Here is a 24748-nt window from a genome sequence, read left to right as displayed (position 1 = left end):
GTGAAAACTCCCATTCTCATGCCCCCATTCTCATCGACGGGCTGCAGTGGAGCAGGTTGAGAGCTTCAAGTTCCTTGGTGTCCACATCACCAACAAACTAACATGGTCCAAGCACACCAAGACAGTCGTGAAGAGGGCACGACCAAACCTATTCCCCCTCAGGAAACTGAAAATATTTGGCATGGGTCCTCAGATCCTCAAAAGGTTCTACAGCTGCACCATCAAGAGCATCCTGGCTGGTTGCATCACTGCCTGGAATGGCAACTGCTCGGCCTCCGACCACAAGGCACTACAGAGGGTAGTGTGTACGGCCGAAGCTTCCTGCCATCCAGGACCTCTATACAAGGCGGTGTCAGGAAGGCCCTAAAAAATGTCAAAGAATCCAGCCACCCTATTCGTAGACTGTTCTCTCTACTACCGCAGGGCAAGCGGTACCAGAGCTTGGTACCGTAAGTCTAGGTCCAAGAGGCTTCTAAACAGCTTCTACCCCCAAGCCATAAGACTCCTGAACATCTAATCAAATGGCTACCCAGAATTCTCTGGATTTATGGTGCTTTCAAGACAACTGGGAACTCTGAGGGGGGAAAAAACTAATATAGAATCATGATGTTAGTGATCTTCAGGTTGCAGCTCTAGAAAGAGGTCTGAGTTCTCGACTTGGAATTCCGAGTTGGATGACCGTTCAAAATGTATTTTCCCAGTCGGAGCAAATTTTTCCAGTTGTCTTGAACTCACTGAAGTCTGAGATTTCCCAGTTCAGAGTTTCCAGTTGTTTTGAACACGGCAGAAGTCATGCTGATATATTCAACCTTTTCTGGCCCATGGTGTTATATGTTAATGTTTAGCCTTTTAAGCTTGAAAAGAAAGAGACCCTTAAACCCAGACGTGGACCACACACCCACTCCACTGAAGCAGGCTTGTGATTGCTTTGCAAGCTTAGTTAGCCACCGATTCCTTCCAATACACTCATTGTTGAATTTGTGATTTCCTTGTGTAATGTTAATGGCCAATGAGCACCGATACATTTTATCTAGAATTTCTCTTCATATGACAAGGATTGAACAGGATTTGCCAGTAAATTGTCGACATGATTCATGATGACGACTGCTTGTCTAGCTTGCTAGCTAAGGTTTAGAGAGTATGATGTTGACATGATCAGTCCAATCAAAGCTATGGTAGGTATAACGTGATTTCACGTTGCCAATGACCTTGAGCTTTCCTGGATGGGCACTTCTAATGTAACCATGGCAGCACCAAAGGGGCTTGAATTTTCAAGCTTTCCCCATAGATGTTGCCGTTACGTAATGACAGAACACTGATCCAATCACGGTGCAACTAGAAAACATTACCAACCCCCCTGCTCAGTATTTTCCGCTGCCTGCCCCACCACCACAGAAAGCACTGAGCTAGGCTGAAACACCTGCATTTTGGAGCTTCCTTACTCAAGAAAGCAAAAAAGAGACCATGTTTGTATTGTATTAACTTTAATAACTCTATTTTTTTTTACATTGTTTGCAAACTAATGTGAGACACAATACCAAAATAACATACAAGACAGACAACAAAGAAACAAACAAAACCAATTTTATTGATTTATTTATATTTAGCTAAACAGATGGGGCCCAAAACAGGCCCTGAATGACAGGTCATCACTGACCGGTACTTCTTGCCGTGTGGCAGCACAGAAAATAGTGTATGGCTTGGGTGGTTGGGGTCTTTGACAATTTTCTGGGCCTTCTTTTCACACCGCCTGATATAGAGGTCCTGGATGGCAGGGAACTCGGCCTCAGTGATGTACTAGGCTGTCCGCACAACTCTCTGTAGCATAGCGCCATGCGATCGAGGGCGGTGCTATTGCCATACCAAGCAGTGATGCAGCCAGTCAATATGCTCTGTGGTACAGCTGTAGAACCTTTTCAGGATTTGAGGGACCATGACAAACTTTTTCAACCTCCTGAGTGGGAGAGGCCCTGTCGAGCCTTCTTCACGACTGTGCGTGTGTGTTTGGATCATTTTAAGTCTTTAGTGATTTGGACATAGAGGAACTTGAAGCTGTCTACCTGCTCCACTGCCACCCCATTGATGTGGATGGGGATGTGCTCGCCCCCCGTTTCCTGTAGTCCACGATCAGCTCCTTGGTCTTGCTGATGTTGAGGGAGAAGTTGTTGCTCTGGCACCACACTGCTAGGTCACAGACCTCCCTGTAGGCTGACTCACCATTGCCGGTGATCAGGCCTACCACCGTCGTGTCGTCAGCAAACTTGATGATGATGTTGGAATCGTGCATGTCAACACAGTCGTAAACAGGGAGTACAGGAGGGAACTAAGAACACACCCCTGTGGAGCCCTTGTGTTAAGGGTCAGCATGGTGGAGGGGATGTTGCCTACCCTCACCACCTGGGGTTGACCCGTCAGGTAGTCCAGGATCCAGTTGCAGAGGGAAGTGTTCAGAGTCCTAAACTTGGAGGGGATAATGGTGTTGAACACTAAGCTGTAGTCAATGAACAGCATTCTCGCATAAGAGGAATGCCTATCTAGGTGGGTGAGGGCAGTGTGGAGAGCAATTGAGATTGCGTCATCTATGGATCTATTGGGGCGGTATGCAAATTGGAGTTGGTCTAGGGTGGTTGGGATGGTGGAGTTAATGTTTATGATTACCAGCCACTCAAAGAACTTCAGATGACAGAAGTGAGTGCTACAGGGCGGTAATTATTGTGGCATGAACCCTTAGAGTTCTTAGGAACAGGGATGATTGTGGTCATTTTAAAACATGTGGGTATTACAGACTGGGACAAGGAGAGGTTGAAAACCGTGAATATGCCTGCCAGCTGATCTGCTCATGCTCTGAGAGTGCACCCTGGACTACTTTCGGGGCCCACGACCTTGCGGGTGTTGACCTGATTTAAAGACCCTTCTCACATCGGCCTCGGAGAGCGAGATCACCCAGTCCTCTGAGTCGGTGACAGCCCTCTCATCCGGCTCAATGTTGTCAAAGCGTGCATTGAGTTTGTCTGGTAGAGAGACATCGTTGGGCAGATCATGGTTGGGTCTTCCTTTGTAATCAGTAATGGACTCTAGCCCCTGCCACATGCGTTGGGCGTCGGAGCCTGTGTAATATAATTCCACTTTATTCCTATATTGTCCTTTTGCTCATTTGGTGACTCTGTGGAGGTCATAGCGGGCCTTCTTGTAGTTAACCCTGATGCTACGACGAAGACAGGAATGTCTATGATAGCTCTGTGTGCGGTAGTCCTGCTCTGCATTTGCTAATGAAGCTGGTGACGGAGGTGGTTAGCTCGTCGACGTTATCGGCAGAGTCTTGGAACACATTCCAATCAACGCTAGCAAAGCAGTCCTGTAGCATACCCTCTGATTCTGGTGACCATTTCTCAACGGAGCGAATTGTGGGTACTTCCTGTTCCAGCTTCTGCTTGTAAACAGGAAGCAAGTCATACGGAGTCATGACGGAGTCATGATCTGATTTGCCGAATGGCGGATGAGGGGGGGCCTTGTATGCTTGCTTGTGGGTAGAGTAGCAGTTGTCTAGGACTTTATCGCCCCTAGTGGCATTGGAGACGTGTTGATGGAAGTTGGGTATCACGTGTCTTAGGGACGCCAAATTAAAATCACTGGCAACCAGAAAGGCAGCCTCTGGATGTAGGGTTTCCTGCTTGTTTATAGCCATTTACAGTTCATTAAGCGTCAGCTTGTTATTTTTATTGTCCTGAGGTAGAATGTATACAGCAGTCACGATAACAGCTGAAAACTCCCTCGGGGGTAGAAGGGTCGGCATTTGACCACCAGGTATTCCAAGAAGGGTGAACAGTGAGTCGACACTTCCACCGTGCTGGAATTAGTACACCAGTTGGAGTTGAAGAAGAGGCAAACCCCTCCCCCCTTCAATTTCCACAACTCCACTGTCCTGTCCACCCGGTGAATGGAGAATCCATAGCCGTATCTTGTCTGAGAGACATGTTTCCGAAAAGCAAAGAATATTGCAGTTCCAAGAGACCCCTTGCAAGCAAATCCACGATCGGAGGTCATCCATCTTATTGTCATGTGACTTAGCCAGTAGAATGGAGGGAAGAGGTGGCCGGTTTTCCCTTTGCCTTAATCTCACCAGGATATGCCCCCTCTCTTGCCTCTGTAACACCGGCATTTCCTCTTGGGTAGCCCGAGAATTGGGTTGGAATTACAGAAAGAGCCCAGGGCAGATGAGTCTAAGTAGAAGCCGGATTTGGGGTAAGTAACTGCCGATCTGATGGTCAAGATTTGTTGTTGGTTGTAAGAGATAATAGCAGATACATTTTGTGAAAAAAAGAGTAAAAATAAACAACAAAATAATCACAAAACAGCAAAGTTGGGTCTGAGCTTACAAAACGGAAGCCATCCAGTTTTGTCAGCGGGGTTGTAAGCGGTTGTAACTTGTGTAGTTGTGCTGCCTACTTGGCAATGGCCTAATAACGGGCTTGTTTTCCAAGGGAAATTTGTGGTGTTTCTTGGTCGCATTTTATTCTGCGTTGTGTTAAATGATGCAATGTGATTGCACTAATTTTCACTTAAATATGTTGGGGTATTTTTACTGGAAAATGTTGGTCCAGCCATTTTTACTCATGCCCAGCCACACAGCAATTTTTGCCTACGCCACTGGAGCAGGCTAGTCAGCATTTACAGTACGTTGTGTTTTTTTAGGCCAGCTGATTCAGCTTGTCTTGCTAAGTGGGCAGAACAGGGATGTATACCAAATGGCACCCTATTCCCTTTATAGTGCTTTTTACTAGGGCCCTTGTGTACTATAAATGGAATAGAGTGGGACACAGACCTGGGAATGCAGGCCACTCACAGTGCAGTTCTGATGAATACCTGGCTACCTCCGGTGCCAGGCATTGTAAATGTACCTTTTCACTTGTCTGACCGCTTGCATGCTGACGAGTTTCTCACACAACTGGCCTATCTGGGTGATGTTTTTTCTCGCCTGAATGATCTGAATCTAGGAACTATATTCAATGTGCGGGACAAAATTGAGGCTATGATTAAGAAGTTGGAGCTCCCCTCTGTCTGCATTACGAAGGACAACACAGAGGTCTTTCCATCATTGTATGATTTTTTTGTGTGCAAATGAACTCAAGATTACATACAATGTCAAATGTGATATAGCAAAGCACCTGAGTGAGTTGGGTGTGCTGTTACGCAGGTACTTTCCCGAAACGGATGACACAAACAACTGGATTCGTTATCCCTTTCATGCCCCTCCTCCAGTCCACTTACCGATATGTGAACAGGAGAGTCTCATTGAAATTGCAACAAGCGGTTCTGTGAAAACTTAATTTAATCAGAAGCCACTGCCAGATTTCTGGATCAGACTGCACTCAGAGTATCCTGCCTTGGCACTGTTAAGACACGGATGCCCTTTGCAACCATGTACCTACACTACCGTTCAAAAGTTTGGGGTCACTTAGAAATGTTCTTGTTTTTGAAAGAAAATATACATTTTTGTTAATTAAAATAACATCAAATTGATCAGAATTAAAGTGTAGACATTGTTAATGCTGTAAATGACTATTGTAGCTGGAAATGGCAGATTCTTTTTTCTTCTGGAATATCTACATAGGTGTACAGTAACCATCAATCCTGTGTTCCAATGGCACGTTGTGTTAGCTTATCCAAGTTTATCATTTTAAAAGGCTAATTGATCGTCAGAAAACCCTTTTGCAATTATATTAGCACAGCTGAAACCGATTTAAAGAAGCAATGAAACCATCTTTCTTTAGACTGGTTGAGCATCTGGAGCATCAGCATCAAGCTAGACTCTCTAATGTACTTGTCCTCTTGCTCAGTTGTGCACCGGGGCCTCCCACTCTTTCTATCCTGGTTAGGACCAGTTTGCGCTGTTCTGTGAAGGGAGTAGTACACAGCGTTGTACGAGATCTTCAATTTCTTGGCAATTTCTCGCATGGAATAGCCTTCATTTCTCAGAACAAGAATAGACTGACGAGTTTCAGAAGAAAGTTGCTTCTTTAAATCAGAAAAAAAAATCAGTTGTGCTAACAATTGCAAAGGGGTTTTCTAATGATCATTTAGCCTTTTAAAATGATAAACTTGGATTAGCTAACACAGCGTGCCATTGGAACACAGGAGTAATGGTTACTGTACACCTATGTACACCAACACACTGACACTGACTCAACTCCAGCCACTTTAATAATGGGAATTGATGGGAAATGATGTAAATATATCACTAGCCACTTTAAACAATGCTACCTTATATAATGTTACTTACCCTACATTATTCATCTCATATGCATACGTATATACTGTACTCTATATCATCGACTGTATCCTTATGTAATACATGTATCACTAGCCACTTTAACTATGCCACTTTGTTTACATACTCATCTCATATGTATATACTGTACTCGATACCATCTACTGTATCTTGCCTATGCTGCTCTGTACCATCACTCATTCATATATCCTTATGTACATATTCTTTATCCCCTTACACTGTGTACAAGACAGTAGTTTTGGAACTGTTAGTTAGATTACTTGTTGCTTATTACTGCATTGTCGGAACTAGAAGCACAAGCATTTCGCTACACTCGCATTAACATCTGCTAACCATGTGTATGTGACAAATAAAATTTGATTTGATTTGATTTAGATATTCCAGAAGAAAAAATAATCTGCCATTTCCAGCTACAATAGTCATTTACAACATTAACAATGTCTACACTGTATTTCTGATCCATTTGATGTTATTTTAATGGATAAAAAAAGGACATTTCTAAGTGACCCCAAACTTGAACGGTAGTGTATGTGAGAGTGGATTCTCGACTTTCACTGGCATGAAAACTAAATACAGGCACAGACTGTGTGGAAAATGATTTAAGACTGAGAATCTCTCCAATACAACCCAACATTGCAGAGTTATGTGCATCCTTTCAAACACACCCTTCTCATTAACCCGTGGTGATTTATTCACAATTTTAAATAAATAGAAAAATGATTGATTATTATTTGTGCCCTGGTCCTATAAAAGCTCTTTGTCACGTCCCACAAGCCAGGTTGTGACAAACTCACACTCATTCTTATATTTAATAAATGTATAGTGTGGGTGTGGCAGGCTTACAATGATGGCAAAAAAACAACATTTGAGAGTGCGCTGGCCCTGGTGCTAGAGGGGGTACGCAGCTGGAGGTTGAATGTTTGAAAGGGTACGGGACTATAAAACATTTGGGAACCACTGCTCCAGACCACCGCAAGGGGGAGTTAGAGGGATGATTTTGGGTCCCAAGGCGCTAATGTATCTCTACCTAAATGAATGAATTGTGCACGACTTCAAGCCGAGCTGTTATCCAACAATTATTATTATTATTAACCCTGCATTATACTTATATAAAGGCCCCTTAGGGGCTTACATTTTGCATGTAAGGTTTTACATTTCTAACTCAATACCACAGGCAGATTTGCCCTAACGAAAAATGCATCAACAGTTCAAAAATATGTTCATTCATTATTAACCCTGCATTATAATTGTATAAAAGTCCCTTTAGATATTAATTTAGAATCCTCCAATCCTCAAATTTTTTATTAGATCTACAGGGACATTTTATTGATCTGCAAGTATTTGCATTTAGTGAGTTCCGAGAGCCATGTCAAACCAATTATTATTGGATTATTCACCATGACAACCACCTGTTAGTATAAAATTGAAAGTTATGTGTTTAAAAAAAACAATCAAATTCAATCATATATTTGTACCACCTATAGATGCTGTTTTATTATTTACAGTAGGGATGGACAGCTGGAGGCATTTTGTTTTTCACAAGGGTAGCAGGCTGTGAATTCTGCATACAAGGTTTCCATGATGGGCTATTAACAGGACAATAGACTCTTCATACCTCCATTTATTTAAAAAAGGATGGTCTAATAGCTCGGCTAGGTGTAAAACAAAAAAAATCCCCCCAACTTGCAATGTATCAAGTGCTCTAAAGTAACATTTCTAATTCCAAACCTCATGCAACCTCACAATGTTGGATAAGCATATACTGTACAGTATTTGTTCATCAACATCTTTATGGTTTTGTTAATAAAATAAAGATAAAAATACTCTTTCAAAATGCAGATGTTTATTTCAACTACTGTACATCTCAGCTACATTTTAGTTCCACTTCCCCCCAGCTCCGCAAGCACGGGTAAAACCTTGCTAAGATGATCAATGTATTTGTTGCATTGTTGTATCCTCCCTCAAATACACAGGCATTGAGCATGTTGCTCTACCAAGGAGAGAAGGTAGCATCGAGACCAGAGAATGTCCCAAAACCTTGTACCATGTCCAAGAGAGAGGGTATAGACTCCACAGGGCTAGAGATGTATAAAAGATTGTCTACGTATAAGGGACACCATGTGAGTTATGTTGCCCCTTAATATTCCCTTAATCCTCTCCTCCACCCACAGGGCGATAACAAGAGGCTCAATAGCCATATCAAATAGGAAAGGGAATAAACAGCAACCCTGCCTGGCCCCCCTGTGGAGAGGGAAGTAGATGTAGGTAACATTGTTGATGCGAACAGAAGCCACTGGGGACGAGTATAAAATCTTAATTGAGGAAAGGAATGAGAGGCCAAACCCAAATCTTTCTAGTACTGTAAATGGATATTCCCACTCAACCCAGTCGAAAGCCTTTTCAGCATCAAGAGCGATGACAACCTCTGGCTGTAGAGTTGAGTGTGCAGAATAAAGAATGTTAAATAGCCGGCGCATATTGTATAAAGATTGCCTACCTGAGATAAATCCGGTTTGGTCAGAGCTAATTATATTAGGCATCACTGTATCTAAATGGTGCAAGAGGACATTAAGTGAGTATTTTATAATCGCAGCACAGAAGGCTTATACAGCGTTGTGAGCCACAGTCTAGGGATTCTTGTCTTTTTTTTTAAGCAAAACCAAAATAGCTTTACCGCTCTGCATGGACTGGATTGCCAGATTAGCTTCATCACTTATTGAGGCATCCATGTTGGTTTGTTCAGCTGAGTTGAGATGTGGGATGTCCACATTGTCTAGAAATGCATGCATAGGAGATGTGTCAGGAAGAGCCTCTGACGAGTAAAGAGCAGAATAGAATTGCTTAAGTTGATTGTTGATTTCTTTGGGATTAGTAGAAGTTAAATCAGCTGCAACACAGATTTCAGGTATGGTGCTGCTCGCAGCAGATTGTCGAACCTGGTGAGATAACAACTTGCAAGCTTTCTCGCCGTGTTCATAGAAATTTTGCCTCGACTTAAACAGAAGCTGCTCTGTTTGTTTGAAAGATTGTCAAATTCCGATTGGTGTATCAGTAGTTGAAGAGGCATATCTAGAATGAGTTGAGATACACTGCCGTTCCAAAGTTTGGGGCCACTTAGAAATGTCCTTGTTTTTTAAAGAAAATAAATGTTGGTCCGTTAACATAATATCAAATTGATCAGAAATACAGTGTCGACATTGTTAATGTTGTAAATGACTGTTGTACCTGGAAACGACTGATTTTTAATGGAATATCTACATAGGCGTACAGAGGCCCATTATCAGAAAGCATCACTCCTGTGTTCCAATGGCACGCTGTGTTAGCTAATCCAAGTTTATCATTTTAAAAGGCTAATTGATCATTAGAAAACCCCTTTGCAATTATATTAGCACAGCTGAAAACCTTTGTTTTGATTAAAGAAGCAATAAAACTTGCTGTCATAGTGTGGAGACCAAGGCACAGCGTGATATGAATACATATTTTTTAATTAACGAAGAACACTAAACAAACTAACAAAACGAACGTGAAGCTAATACAACGAGTGCTGACATGCAACTACACAGACAATAACCCACAAAACCAAAATGGAAATGGCAACCTAAATAGGATCCCCAATCAGAGACAACGATAAACAGCTGTTTCTGATTGGGATCCAATTCAGGCCACCATAATATAATAAACCTAGACTAACAAAACCCCTAGATATACAAAAAACCCTAGACAGGACAAACAAGCATACCCACCCTCGTCACACCCTGACCTGACCAAAATAAAACATAGAAAACTAAGGTCAGGGTGTGACACTTGCCTTCTTTAGACTAGTTGAGTATCTGGAGCATCAGCATTTGTGGGTTCGATTAAAGGATCAAAATGGACAGAAACAGCCCTTTCTTTCGAAACTTGTCAGTCTATTCTTGTACTGAGAAATGAAAGCTATTCCATGCGAGAAATTGCCAAGAAATTGAAGATCTCGGACAACGCTGTGTACTACTCCCTTCAAAGAACAGAGCAAACTGGATGGACAAAGAATGTGCTTTTCTTTCAAAAACAAGGACATTTCGAAGTGACGCCAAACTTTTGAATGGTAGTGTGGCTCCGATAAGTGTTTGGTGTGCTGTTTGTTGTCATACGCTGTGTATGAAATAATTCAGCCCCTTAGAAATGCTTTTAACGACTCCCACACAGTAGAGTGAGACACGTCAGGGGTGCAGTTGAGCTGATATGTATTTTTTAAAGGCACTACAGGATAGTAGTTTGTCAAGTCGCCACACGCATTGGGACACAGTTCTGTCCGGAAAGCGAATATCTAGCTGAACAGGGCTATGGTCTGAGATAATGATGCTGTGATATTGGCTATTAGTTACAAAAGGAAGAATTCTATGGTCCAGCAGGGAAAAGTCAAGCCTAGAGTATGAGCGGTGTACTGGAGAGAAAAAGGAGTACTGTTTAGCAGTGGGATTGCTCCTCCTGCATTGATCCCAAAAATTATATGATTCTAGAAATTAGTTGATTATTGCGCCTGATTTTGAAATCATATTGTTAGGGCTTCGGTCTGGATCTGTCTCGACCTGGATGCAATACACATTTGAAATCTCCGCCCACTATAAAATTATGAGTTAAGGTCAGGAAGTGTTGCAATGAGGTCAGAGAGAAATTGTGTTTCATACCAATTAGGACCATAGAGGTTAGCCAGAATAACCTGTGTGCTAAACAATTTCCTCATCACCTTAATATATCTGCCATTAGTATCTGAAATTACTCTGGAGGAGACAAACTGGGTGCATTTTCTGATAAGGATGGCTGCCCCTCTGGCCTTAGCACCAAAGTTGGAGTGAAATATTTGGTCTACCCATCCTCTCTAGTTTATCATGGTCGCTAGACCAGAAATGGGTCTCTTGGAGAAAAACAATGTCTGAACTTAAGGACTTAAGATGAGCGTAACACTCGGCTACACTTGACCACCTGGTTAATTCCTTTCACGTTCCAGCTGATAAATCATGTGGAGCCTAGAGTATATAGTAATCAGAAATGAATGTTAGTGCAATCACATGGCCAGTGTGCTGAAAGGTCAAAGTAATAAAATATAAAGAAAATAAAAAACTGCTAAGAACAACAAAATACTCAGAAGAAAAGCTTGGACCCCTATGCTGGCCTTCCCCCTGTTGGAAGGCTGCTATATTTACCTCTCCTAGACTAGAGCAAAATGCTACCATGTTAAACTGAACCTCTGTAGAGCTCTATCCAGGGCGAACATAATAAAGTTTAAACCGACGGAAGGGATTCTGGAGGGAACCACCTCAGTTATCTAAGATAACTTATGCATATTTAAAGTATAGTAAAACAATATATAAAACATGTGGTATATGTTGTCCCCCCTAGTGATATACACGGCTCAAAAAAATAAAGGAAACACTTAAACAACACAATGTAACTCCAAGTCAATCACACTTCTGTGAAATCAAACTGTCCACTTAGGAAGCAACACTGATTGACAATAAATGTCACATGCTGTTGTGCAAATGGAATAGATAACAGGTGGAAATTATAGGCAATTAGCAAGACACCCCCAATAAAGGAGTGGTTCTGCAGGTGGTGACCACAGACCTCTTCTCAGTTCCTATGCTTCCTGGGTGATGTTTTGGTCACTTTTGAATTATGGCAGTGCTTACACTCTAGTGGTAGCATGAGACGGAGTCTACAACCCACACAAGTGGCTCAGGTAGTGCAGCTCATCCAGGATGGCACATCAATGCGAGCTGTGGCAAGAAGGTTTGCTGTGTATGTCAGCGTAGTGTCCAGAGCATGGAGGCGCTACCAGGAGACAGGCCAGTACATCAGGAGACGTGGAGGAGGCCGAAGGAGGGCAACAACCCAGCAGCAGGACCGCTACCTCCGCCTTTGTGCAAGGAGGAGCAGGAGGAGCACTGCCAGAGCCCTGCAAAATGACCTCCAGCAGGCCACAAATGTCCATGTGTCTGCTCAAATGGTCAGAAACAGACTCCATGAGGGTGGTATGAGGGCCCGACGTCCACAGGTGGGGGTTGTGCTTACAGCCCAACACCGTGCAGGACGTTTGGCATTTGCCAGAGAACACCAAGATTGGCAAATTCGCCACTGGCGCCCTGTGCTCTTCACAGATGAAAGCAGGTTCACACTGAGCACATGTGACAGACGTAACAGAGTCTGGAGACACCGTGGAGAACGTTCTGCTGCCTGCAACATCCTCCAGCATGACCGGTTTGGCGGTGGGTCAGTCATGGTGTGGGGTGGCATTTCTTTGGGGGGCCGCACAGCCCTCCATGTGCTCGCCAGAGGTAGCCTGACTGCCATTAGGTACCGAGATGAGCTCCTCAGACCCCTTGTGAGACCATATGCTGGTGCGGTTGGCCCTGGGTTCCTCCTAATGCAAGACAATGCTAGACCTCATGTGGCTGGAGTGTGTCAGTAGTTCCTGCAAGAGGAAGGCATTGATGCTATGGACTGGCCCGCCCGTTCCCCAGACCTGAATCCAATTAAGCACATCTGGGGGGACATGTCTCGCTCCATCCACCAACGCCATGTTGTACCACAGACTGTCCAGGAGCATGCCCAGGCGTTGTAGGGAGGTCATACAGGCACGTCGAGGCCACACACACTACTGAGCCTAATTTTGACTTGTTTTAAGGACATTACATCAAAGTTGGATCAGCCTGTAGTGTGGTTTTCCACTTTAATTTTGAGTGTGACTCCAAATCCAGACCTCCATGGGTTGATAAATTTGATTTCCATTGATAATTTTTGTGTGATTTTGTTGTCAGCACATTCCACTACGTAAAGAAAAAATTATTTAATAAGAATATTTCATTAATTCAGATCTAGGATGTGTTATTTTAGTGTTCCCTTTATTTTTTGAGCAGTGTATGTCCCCCCTTAGGTAGCAACTTGGCTAATTATTACCCTGCCACCTAGCAACGTTGCTGTACAGCGCCAGCTAGTTGGTAAAAGCTAATTGTGCCATGTATTGTAAATAAAATGCTATTCAAACTATATTGTCCTTGTGAGAATGTCACCCTATACATGTCCATGTCCATGTATACATATACATGTCACCCTATACCATCCTTGTTCATAACGTTAAGTTACTGGATACATTTTTTTGGGGGGGGGGCAGCAGGGTGGATGCACGTTTCTAATCAAGATATGAATTCACTAGTTGGTCCTTGGTCGTGTTAGCATGTCTAGAGCAGGGTGACAGTATGTGCCCACAATGGCTAGTTAGTATTATGTTGCCTGTCCTCCTGTGGATGTAGGTGTGCGACAATGTATTCTTTGGCCTTGGTTGGGTCTAAGAAGGGAGTAATGATCTTCAGTACAGCTGGGTAAAGAATGCCGAACTAGGTGTCCAGACAGCGGTGTAGGAGCCCCCTCACCTCGTTGACTGACCTCTTCTTCATGACTGCCGCTGTGTGAATATGTGAATATTTTGCCTGTCGTGGGTGATGGGAGCCGCTCGCACTGTCTTACGGAAGACATCCTCCTTCTCCTGAAGGTAATGGAATTTAACTACTATGGGTCTGGGCGGATACCCATTCTTCGGTGCAGACTGTATGCTTCTGTGCGCACGGTCAAGTGTGGGGGCGTAATCGAGGCCTAGAATTTCCTGTAGCAGTTTAGCCATGAACAGGGTAAGCCGCATTCCGCCTACGGTCTCGAGTCCATCTCTCACGCCGAAAATGCAACCTTTCCACCAGCGCTGTCTGTTCTCAAGGTCCTCAACCTTGGAAGTGAGTTTGACGACATCTGATGATAGCTGGGTGACTTGCTCTTCCAGTGTCACCACTTTGTCTGAGTAAATATTTGCCCCATCTACCATGATATTCAGACGGGTGTCATGTCGCGCCAAGTATTCGTTAACGGAGTCAAACTTTATGTAGACCTCGGTGGCAAGAATAGCTATTTGTGCGGATAGGTCAGTGGATAATGACTCCACCTTAGACAGCACAGTCTGTTCAGATTTAATGATAGCTGCATTCCCATGGATAGTTCGGGGGGGATCAGAGTCTGTCAGCTGAGCCCGAGGCTTCAGCAGAGGCCTGCTCCTTTTTGACCCACGGCCGTTGTTGTCTCGACATTTTACGATTAGAAAGCCAAATATTTCAGGAAAAAAAGACAAATTAGTAAATTGGGTTTGATTCCAAATTGTTACAAAATGAACATGGGGGGGAGGTATTAATAATAAATTGTTCACCCTGGATCAGAGCACGGAGAAAACGCGTCTTTACATGTTGTTGCTCACCAGCGCCCCCCGGTTTACCGTTTTATCTCTGGATTCATTGTTGGAGTAGAGGACATTGTGCATTTCAGGGAAAATACCAACCTAATGTTTATATTCCAAGGACATATTAGCTAGCAACAGCAAGCTAGCTAGCTAAATTGCAATAAATGTTTAATGCTTTTCAACTTGTCCCCAAATGTAATATAATTGGTTCAGAGTTTGTTTTGATATTTCAACCTGAGTGTCCTGATCGTGTCTGGTGTGGGGGTACAAAATCAACATGCATGTGTCCGGTTTGATCAGCATGTCACATAATCACATTAACCTCTGTTCTCCTCCTCCTCATCCATCTTTTCATCTTCTTCTCTCCCCCTCTTTTTCTCTTCTACTTTAGAGAACGGCACATTCAACTCCAGCAGTGACGCTGAGAGGAAGACCCAGTTCTACTACCTGTCCTGTCTCAACGAGCAGCACATCGAGGAGCTGGGAGCCATGCCCCTCATTGACCTTATCGCAAAGGTCAGCTTTGCTTCAGACACCGCCCCCTTCACACACACACACACACACACACACACACACACACACACACACACACACACACACACACACACACACACACACTGCATCCCAATAAACTCTCATTTCTCCAAAAGTGTGTATACTTCAAGGATTTGAAAGGGAATGGTTTGTACATGGAAACTCCCTCTAGGCCAGTGGCTACCAACCTTTTCTGAGTCAAGATCCCTTTCTAAGTAAAAATGCAAGCCTATGCAACATTAATAAATGATAAACAGTTCTGTAGTAATGAGGTTTGTGCAGTAGGCTATAGACACAGTACATTTTCACTCCTTATTGGCTATGCTTGAATTGCCCTGCCAATATTGATCTTCTCAGACCACTGTATATGATCACACTGGTAACAGATAGCTGTGCCTCACAAGTAGTACAATCTGTTAAGTGAGCACAATATATATACAGTGGGGCAAAAAAGTATTTAGTCAGCCACCAATTGTGCAAGTTCTACCATTTAAAAATATGAGAGAGGCCTGTAATTTTCATCATAGGTACACTTCAACTATGACAGGCAAAATGAGAAAAAAAAATCCAGAAAATCACATAGGATTTTTAATGAATTTATTTGCAAATTATGGTGGAAAATAAGTATTTGGTCAATAACATGTTTATCTCAATACTTTGTTAAATACCCTTCAGGTCAAACGTTTTCTGTAAGTCTTCACAAGGTTTTCACACACTGTTGCTGGTATTTTGGCCCATTCCTCGATGCAGATCTCCTCTAGAGCAGTGATGTTTTGGGGCTGTTGCTGGGCAACACGGACTTTCAACTCCCTCCAAAGATTTTCTATGGGGTTGAGATCTGGAGACTGGCTAGGCCACTAGCCATGATGTTTCCACCCCATGCTTCACAGTAGGTATAGTGTTCTTTGGATGCAACTCAGCATTCTTTGTCCTCCAAATGCAACGAGTTGAGTTTTTACCAAAGAGTTATATTTTGGTTTGATCTGACCATATGACATTCTCCCAATCTTCTTCTGGATCATCCAAATGCTCTCTAGCAAACTTCAGACGGGCCTGGACATGTACTGGCTTAAGCAGGGGGACACGTCTGGCACTGCAGGATTTGAGTCCCTGGCGACAGTCTTCCCAGTCTGGTGCAGGTCTACAATTTTGTTTCTGGTGTCCTTTGACAGCTCTTTGGTCTTGGCCATAGTGGAGTTTGGAGTGTGACTGTTTGAGGTTATGGACAGGTGTCTTTTATACTGATAACAAGTTCAAACAGGTGCCATTAATACAGGTAACGAGTGGAGGACAGAGGAGCCTCTTAAAGAAGTTGTTACAGGTCTGTGAGAGCCAGAAATCGTGCTTGTTTGTAGGTGACCAAATACTTATTTTCCACCATAATTTGCAAATAAATTCATAAAAAATCCTACAATGTGATTTTCTGGATTTTTTTTTCTCATTTTGTCTGTCATAGTTGAAGTGTACCTATGATGAAAATTACAGGCCTCATCTTTTTAAGTGGGAGAACTTGCACAATTGGTGGCTGACTAAATACTTTTTTGCCCCACTGTGTGTGATATATATATATACAGAAACAGATATAGTTGAAGTCGGAAGTTTACATACACCTTAGCCAAATACATTTAAACTCAGTTTTTCACAATTCCTGACATTTAATTCTAGTAACTCCTAGTAAAGTAAAAATTCCCTGTTTTAGGTCAGTTAGGATCACCACTTTATTTTAAGAATGTGAAATGTCGGAATAATAGTCGAGAGGATGATTTATTTCAGCTTTTATTTCTTTCATCACATTTCCAGTGGGTCAGGAGTGTGTTTGGTAGCTTTGCCTTTAAATTGTTTAACTTGGGTCAAACATTTCGGGTAGCCTTCCACAAGCTTCCCACGATAAGTTGGGTAAATTTTAGCCCATTCCTCCTGACAGAGCTGGTGTAACGGAGTCAGGTTTGTATGCCTCTTTGCTCCCACATGCTTTTTCAGTTCTGCCCACACATTTTCTATAGGGTTGAGGTCAGGGCTTTGTGATGGCCACTCCAATACCTTGACTTTGTTGTCCTTAAACCATTTTGGCACAACTTTGGAAGTATGCTTGGGGTTATTGTCCATTTGGAAGACCCATTTGCGACCAAGCGTTAACTTCCTGATTGATGTCTTGAGATGTTGCTTCAATATATCCACATAATTTTCTTTCCTCGCGATGTCATCTGTTTTGTGAAATGCACCAGTCCCTCCTGCAGCCAAACAACCCCCACAACATGATGCTGCCACCCCCGTGCTTCACGGTTGGGATGGTGTTCTTCGGCTTGCAAGCGTCCCCCTTTTTCCTCCAAACATAATGATGGTCATTATGGCCAAACAGTTCTATTTTTGTTTCATCAGACCAGAGGACATTTCTCCAAAAAGTACAATCTTTGTCCCCATGTTCAGTTACAAACCGTAGTCTGGATTTTTTATGGTGGTTTTGGAGAAGTTGCTTCTTCCTTGCAGAGCAGCCTTTCAGGTTATGTCAATATAGGACTCATTTTACTGTGGATATAGATGGTTTTGTACCTGTTTCCTTCAGCATCTTCAGAAGGTACTTTGATGTTGTTCTGGGATTGATTTGCACCTTTCGCACCAAAGTACGTTCATCTCTAGGAGACAGAACGCGTCTCCTTCCTGAGCAGTATGGCGCCTGCCTGGTCCCATAGTGTTTATACCTGCGTACTATTGGTTGGACAGATGAACGTGGTACCTTCAGGCGTTTTGAAATTGCTCCCAAGAATGAACCAGACTTGTGGAGGTCTACAATAGTTTTTCTGAGGTCTTGGTTGATTTCTTTTGATTTTCCCATGATGTCAAGCAAAGAGGCACAGAGTTTGAAGGTAGACCTTGAAATACATCCACAGGTACACCTCCAATTGACCCAAATGATGTCAATTAGCCTATCAGAAGCTTCCAAAGCAATTACATAACTTTCTGGAATTTTCAAAGCTGTTTAAAGGCACAGTCAACTTAGTGTATGTAATGTTCTAACCCACTGGAATTGTGATAGAGTGAAATAATCTGTCTGTTAACAACTGTTGGAAACATTACTTGTGTCATGCACAAAGTAGATGTCCTAACTGACTTGCCAAAACTATAGTTTTTTTAAGAAACATTTTGTGGAGTTGAAAAATGAGAAAAACAAGACACCGCCCCCTTCACACAAAATGTTTCTTAAACTTCTGACTTCAACTGTATGTGTGTGTGTGTGTATGTATGTATGTATGTATGTATATATATAATATTTTGTTTTATTGGACCTGCATCTGATGGTCAGTCTGAGAGGAGGGAGGGAGCAGCGGTGAGGCTGCCTCTCACCCCGACTTACAGTCCCTTCGCTCTCCCTCCTTCCACTGAGAAAAGAGGACAGTCTTCCAGCTGATGGCGAAACTCAAGTACCACTCATGCACCAATTCATGTTGTTACTCCTATGACAATAGAAAGTGAAATATTCCTTTATTTTAAAAGACACAAGCCGCTAATAGTAACAACGCAAGCTTATCGGAAACACTTTGCAATACTCATTCATTCCAGCTGCAGTGCTGGTTGTAGTGTGAGTGGAAGTAAGAAGAACACACATTTTTTTGGCTTATAAAGGTGTTGAACAAAGTGTTGCCATAAAAAAGAGCACTCTTTTCTGTATTTGTTGAGTCTCTCTAGTGTGTGTGTGTGTGTGTTTGCAGACAGGGGGCTGGAACATCACAGGGCCCTGGGAGAAGGACAACTTCATGGAAGTTCTGAAGACAGTGTCGGGCCCCTACCGTGCCCAGCCCTTCTTCACCATCGGAGTCAGCGTGGACCCCAAGAATTCCAACAGCAATGTCATCCAGGTCAGCTGCTCTGGCTCTGGATCTTTTTAAATGAAAATATATGTACTAGCATACACAAACAAACATATAGGCATGCATGCATAGACACAGACAGACACACGTGGGCACACGTAGACAGACGTGCACGCACACACACACACACACACACATATATTTTAAGCTTTTATATAATAACAGGTGCCGAATATGATAGTGAATGGACTCCGCACACTGCAATTCATTCTTCCTTATGATTAGTGTGTTTGCTCACCTTTTGATGCATTTCTGCAAGGTGGATCAATCGGGGCTGTTCCTCCCCTCGCGGGACTATTACCTCAACAAGACAGCCAATGAGAAGGTGAGTAAAGTTCAGGTGGGTGGGGGCCAGCCAGTACATGTGTGGTCTTTTCCTACCTATGGCTGTCAACATGAGGTACCATAATAAATTAAAATACAGTAAATTACTGTCACAGGAGGCTGCTGAGTGGAGGACGGCTCATAATAATGGCTGGAATTTAGTAAATGGAATTGCATAAAACAAATGTAAGCCATGTGTTTGATTTGTTGGATACCATTCCATTGATTCTGTTCCAGCTATTACTATGAGCCTGTCTTCCCCAGTTTATTTATTATCCAAAGCTTAGGAATTTCGTTCAAAATGTCAAGCTTCACAACATCATTAAAACACAACATATTATCATGTAGCCATACATGTACATGTCTGCAGAAGATGGCGGCTTCCCCTCCATATAAATAAAGGTGAAATAAATAAATGTATCTGCTCAGGATTCTGTGGAGGGGGTCATCCATTATCTGTTTATCTAAAGGTTGACGTGTATCTTGTTGTTCCATTCTAATTTACCCTCCCTATAGCCTGTCACACATCTCTCTGACACAACCCAGCATATTTTAGCAGGGTGGTGGTCACTTTACAACAAACTAGAAAGACTGAAACCTTCCACTGAAAATGAAGCCAGCAGCAAGTGTTTAATTTTGATTGCTCTCATTCTCTTGTTTACCACACCAGAGTAGAGTCGGGAATTTTTACTAATAAATGGTGTTTCACCTGGAAAAACTCTGAGCCTTAGTTATAGTCACTGTAGCCAGAGTTTTTTTTTCTGATCCGGTCATGTGGTCAACAACAACTCCTGGCCCTACTATAGTCTGCAGTCTATCCCGGGGGTGGCCAACCCTCCTCCTGGAGACCAACTAGATGTGCAGCCTTACTATGACACACCTGATTCAGCTAGTTAAGGTCCTAAGGAGCAGCTGATTAAAATCAAGTGTGTTAACATTAGTAGCGGTCGGTGCCATTTAAGATGAGGGAGGATTTTTTTTTTTTATATATATGAACATGGCCTTATTTCTATTACAGCATTTTGGATGACTGTCATTCATATTCCATTCCCCCAGCTCAATGTAACATCGGTTGGTTTAGGCTACTACATGATACTCAAATTTTCCCTGTACCCATCATGAGGTTGCTACAACCTAGCCTATGAATGAAAGTTTACAATGTAGGTGCAGAGGTCGAGAGCATTTTGAGTAATCAAGGTGACTGACAGTGGCACATTCAATACCACCTTGCACACTCTTGACTGCATCTAGCTGATCTAGGGTGTCATCATTAGTCCAACATTTGAAAACAAGAGTTTCTATTGGACAAATGCTGGTATGTTTATCCCTGTTTCATTTGCTTCTGTTTAAGAAATGTTTTTAAACATAATCTGTGGAATGAATACACCCCAGATCACACGCAAACACAGTTCACTTTCATACCAGACACATACAAATAGCTCATTGTATATATAATACATTTTTGTATCTATCTACGGGCTCTCCTCCTTTCACCTTTTCTCTTCGTTTGTGGACTTCAGTGCACAACACATCAGCTGTCTGTGACCAGGTAAAACAAACTTTCCAAGCCAAACCTTCATATCATGACTGCTAACCGCTACACACAGCCTACATCATTGTCAATTCATAGTCAACATAGCTACTAGAACTAACACGTTAGTAAACCCGCTACAATCATGCAGTACAGTGTAGTCCACAGCAATCAGTTTAGCAGTTACATCAGCGAGCCCCGGTTGCAATACATTAATACAACCAAAAGCTTACCTTGACAGTGTTGGATAGCCATAGCCAGCTAGCTAACATAGCATCACTCTCTATTTGAGCCATTTGACACTAGCTAAGTAAATGAAAATGAAAAACAAAAAACTATGAAATATAGATAGCTCAAAAAGAGAGAAAGACAATAGTTGAACAGTTTTGAACAAAGAGAGAGAGAGTTAACTACTCACCACATTTTATGCACTCCAATGCTAGCTATTTGTAGCTTATGCTTTCAGCACTAAATGCATTCTCTGGTCCTTTTATTGGGTGGACAACATATCAGTTCATGCTACAAAAGCTCTGAGAGGTTGGAGGAAGTCCTCCGGAAGATGTCATAATTACTGTGTACGTTTATGGAAGGGGGGTGATAACCATGAGCCTCCTAGGTTTGACATAAGCTAGCTGTCTGGCTAAACCATGGTATTACCCCACAGAGTGCTGCTGAGGCTCCTGTAGACCTTCATTGCGAATCAGTTTGTTTTAATCAATTATTTGGTGACGTAAAATATATTTAGAATAGTTTTATCTAAAAAGGATAACTTTTCTTTACTGTTTCAATATTTGTTTTTTTCTTCAATTCAATGGGGATGGTCATCCACTGGTTAACATTAACTATAGCAGGCCTAAAACAAAATCCATGTGGAGGGTTTGCAATAAAAAACTAAAATGGGCATTTCTCATTGAACAAATTCAGATTGTACCTCCCCGTTTCACTCTGCTTCGCACCGTTGTCTTCCATTTGGTGGCAAGTGAACACGACCCTGCGCTTATCCTGTGTCCCCTCCCAGGTGTTGAAGGCATATCTGGACTACATGGTGGAGCTGAGCCTGCTATTGGGGGGGGAAAAGAACTCCACACAAAGCCAGATGCAGCAGATTCTAGACTTTGAAACGGCGCTCGCCAACATCACCGTACCGCCGGACGAACTTCGCGATGAGGAGAAGATCTACCACAAGATCACCATCGCCGAACTGCAGGTGTGTATGCGTCTGTTGGGTGGGGGATTACAGCGAGAACATGTGCACTTCCATGTGCAAGCAGTTGCTTGGATGTGAGTATGTATGAGAGAGAGAGGTACATATGTGAGGTGGATTTTTTTTGTGGGGTGGATTTTGAGTGGATCAGAACCCCATGCCATCAGATCAGGCTGTAAAGTTTGTTCTTAATCAAATAGTCTGTTCCCACATTTTCTTCTGTCTCCATTAGTGTCAAAACATGCATGGCTTTTTCTCGCAGTCTCTCCCACACCAACTCACCACCACCTTCTGAAAGCCTCTTCACACATTTGTCTGTGTACTCTGCCTCTCATGCAGTCCTCTTTTTTGTTTTGGAATGTTTCCCTGGTTGCCAAGGTGACTGTTGCCAAGAGCTGTTGCTGAGCTCTTCTATCTCCAAGGCAGCAGCAGAACTGCAGAGAGACGGTGAAGGGAATGCTAGTGGTTGGTGGACATGGAGCCTTTCATCAACAAACAGATAGAATGAATGAATGGAGAGTCAGTTGAGATGGTTCTCTGTTTCATAGGAATTGAAAGTCGTCATTTGTAGGATGGGTTGAATCAGTGAAATGGGTGGTAATGGGTAGATTGTGTATATTTCTTAAATTTGAATGTAATCACTCTAGAAAATCAGTCTGTTCATCTTAAGCCTGCAAACACAGTCGAGTTGATAAGGCATGAATTTGAATGGCAATGTCGTAGATCCTTTGTTCTGTTTCTGATGGTTCTAAACACTGGATCATTACATTAAATCTCCAGGGTCATGTTCATTAGGCACCAAACAGAAGCAAATGGATTAAAACAGGGAAGGACTAGCTGGACTTGTCCAATAACAAACACACATTTTCGTTGTCTGTTGCAAAAAACAACTTAAATGGGGAGTAAATTATCGAAGAGCAAAGCTTTTAATGATGACATGACAAGCCCCTAACGTTTTCTACTACAACTCCGGAATACATAGACATACTGTAAATTAATGGGAGCTACTATGATCCTATCCTTACTAGTGTTGCACATTACACCGAAACGGTTCATCTATCAAATGTGTCTCACGTTTGCAAATCAACTAAATGTATTGAACTTATTAGAAAAATGTATTTGTCAAAGTTTATCAAAAGACATTAACAGAATGCATTGCATTCCCTGCAACTTTCATACTGGAATGCCCCTGCCTGTGAGTGTGCGGTGCGCATATGTTTACCACTTTGTGTAACCGTTAGACAAAAGACAACCATCTTCGGGTAGATGGAAAGGCTTTGCCAAAACCTCAATTAAAAGTTAAGTACAAAGTAGCATATGCCTACCTGGCAGAATAAGGATTATTTGTATCAATACAGTGGCCATATGATCTGGAAACTCCATCACATGTGCGCTAAATGCCGATAATCAAAAAACGGTGTTAAGTGCAAGGACACTTGAATTAAAGGGTATATTTCAGACCTCAAAAGTGGACCCAAATATCAAATCATTTCTGCGTAACAATTCAAGTCGAACTGACAGCGTTTTTAACTACTTTGCATTCAATCATAACATCAGTAAATAACATCAAATTCCCAGGCCCTACTGCCTGTAAACACACATTCCAGTTCAAAGTGAATGATGGCAGGCCTGTGTGACAAATGGCTTATTTGCATATAGGCCTACAGTAGCTGACTATGGCACACCGGTCTGCATAGACTCTGGTCCTGGACAAGATACATGTTTTTATTAGGTTTTATTTACTGCCGTGTCTATTAATTGTCTAAATACACTGCCTTTTTCACTATATTGCTATAGAATGTTCACAAATGCCTTACTATGAATTTGTGAAAATGTCAGAATTATTATTATTTAAAAAAACTAAGTGTCATATTCTCCCTGGGCATGTATATGGACAGATTTTAATACGATTTATATTGCTAAAAATCTGTCAGTTCCACTTTCAGTACCTTACTGACATTGTTTTCAATTTAAAAAAAATATTCTAAAAGAAACAAAAATTAGCAAGAGCAATTTCTCAAGCAAGGATTTAGCTAGGACTGTCTGGGAGTGGTGTGAGTAGGGAGGGGGAAACTGAAAACGGGTTGTTATTGGCAGAGAGGTTTGGAACTCTCTTTAGTATTGGTTAGTTAACTAATTTACCGCATGGTGATTTCACCAGGCAGGCCAAAACAGGCTGAAATATTTTCAAACAGCTCTTACACTAAAAGGATATCATCCTTTTCACAGTATTATTCCAACCTCATAGTGTAGAAATATATATTAAACACCGTAAAATCATGTTTTTGAGAATGAAAACAGAATAAAAAAATCTCCCGCTTTCTTTTTTTTTGCCATGGTACTGTTTCGGTATTGAGTATCATGATACTAAATCTGGTATTAGGGTAGTGTCAGTCATGAAAATTTGTCAGCTGGTAACTGTCATTTAAATAACTGCCGGTTAGTTAACATAAACACGTTTAGCATCTCTGGGCTTCCACTCTAGCCTTAAAGCCACTGATGCAGACCTATTGGAACATCTACATTTTTAAAGAGTCTAATAAATCCATTTAATATAGCCTATCACAATAAATCTATTTATTTAGGTCCGGTCTAAAGAAACATTATGATTTGAAGAAAATGTAGCCTATCTCAGAAGAATAGAATATTCTGAATCGTCCTTATGTTATAGGCCCTGATCCGGCTATGCCATATGGCTGTGGGCTCCTCCACTAGTTCATTTAGCAGACAAGGTTTGCTTATA

The 24748-nt window shown here is 42.2% G+C and overlaps 1 protein-coding gene across 5 annotated transcripts in view; it reads left to right on the top strand.

Moving 5' to 3' along the window:
* The window catches only part of LOC110490062 (endothelin-converting enzyme 2), an 88396-nt gene that overhangs the window by 32869 nt on the left and 30779 nt on the right, over nucleotides 1–24748 (top strand). For all 5 annotated transcript variants that reach the window (XM_036944356.1, XM_021563190.2, XM_021563191.2 and 2 more), the window contains 4 exons: nucleotides 14938–15062; nucleotides 18788–18934; nucleotides 19206–19271; nucleotides 21820–22008. In XM_036944356.1, coding sequence (XP_036800251.1) covers nucleotides 14938–15062; nucleotides 18788–18934; nucleotides 19206–19271; nucleotides 21820–22008 — 527 coding nt within the window. The remainder of the gene's footprint in view (nucleotides 1–14937; nucleotides 15063–18787; nucleotides 18935–19205; nucleotides 19272–21819; nucleotides 22009–24748) is intronic.

The sequence above is a fragment of the Oncorhynchus mykiss genome, chromosome 15 (genome assembly GCF_013265735.2).
Source record: "Oncorhynchus mykiss isolate Arlee chromosome 15, USDA_OmykA_1.1, whole genome shotgun sequence".
NCBI lineage: Eukaryota > Metazoa > Chordata > Actinopteri > Salmoniformes > Salmonidae > Oncorhynchus > Oncorhynchus mykiss.
The sequence above is the reverse complement of the archived record's forward strand: the minus strand, read 5'-3'. Positions and strand labels throughout refer to the sequence as shown.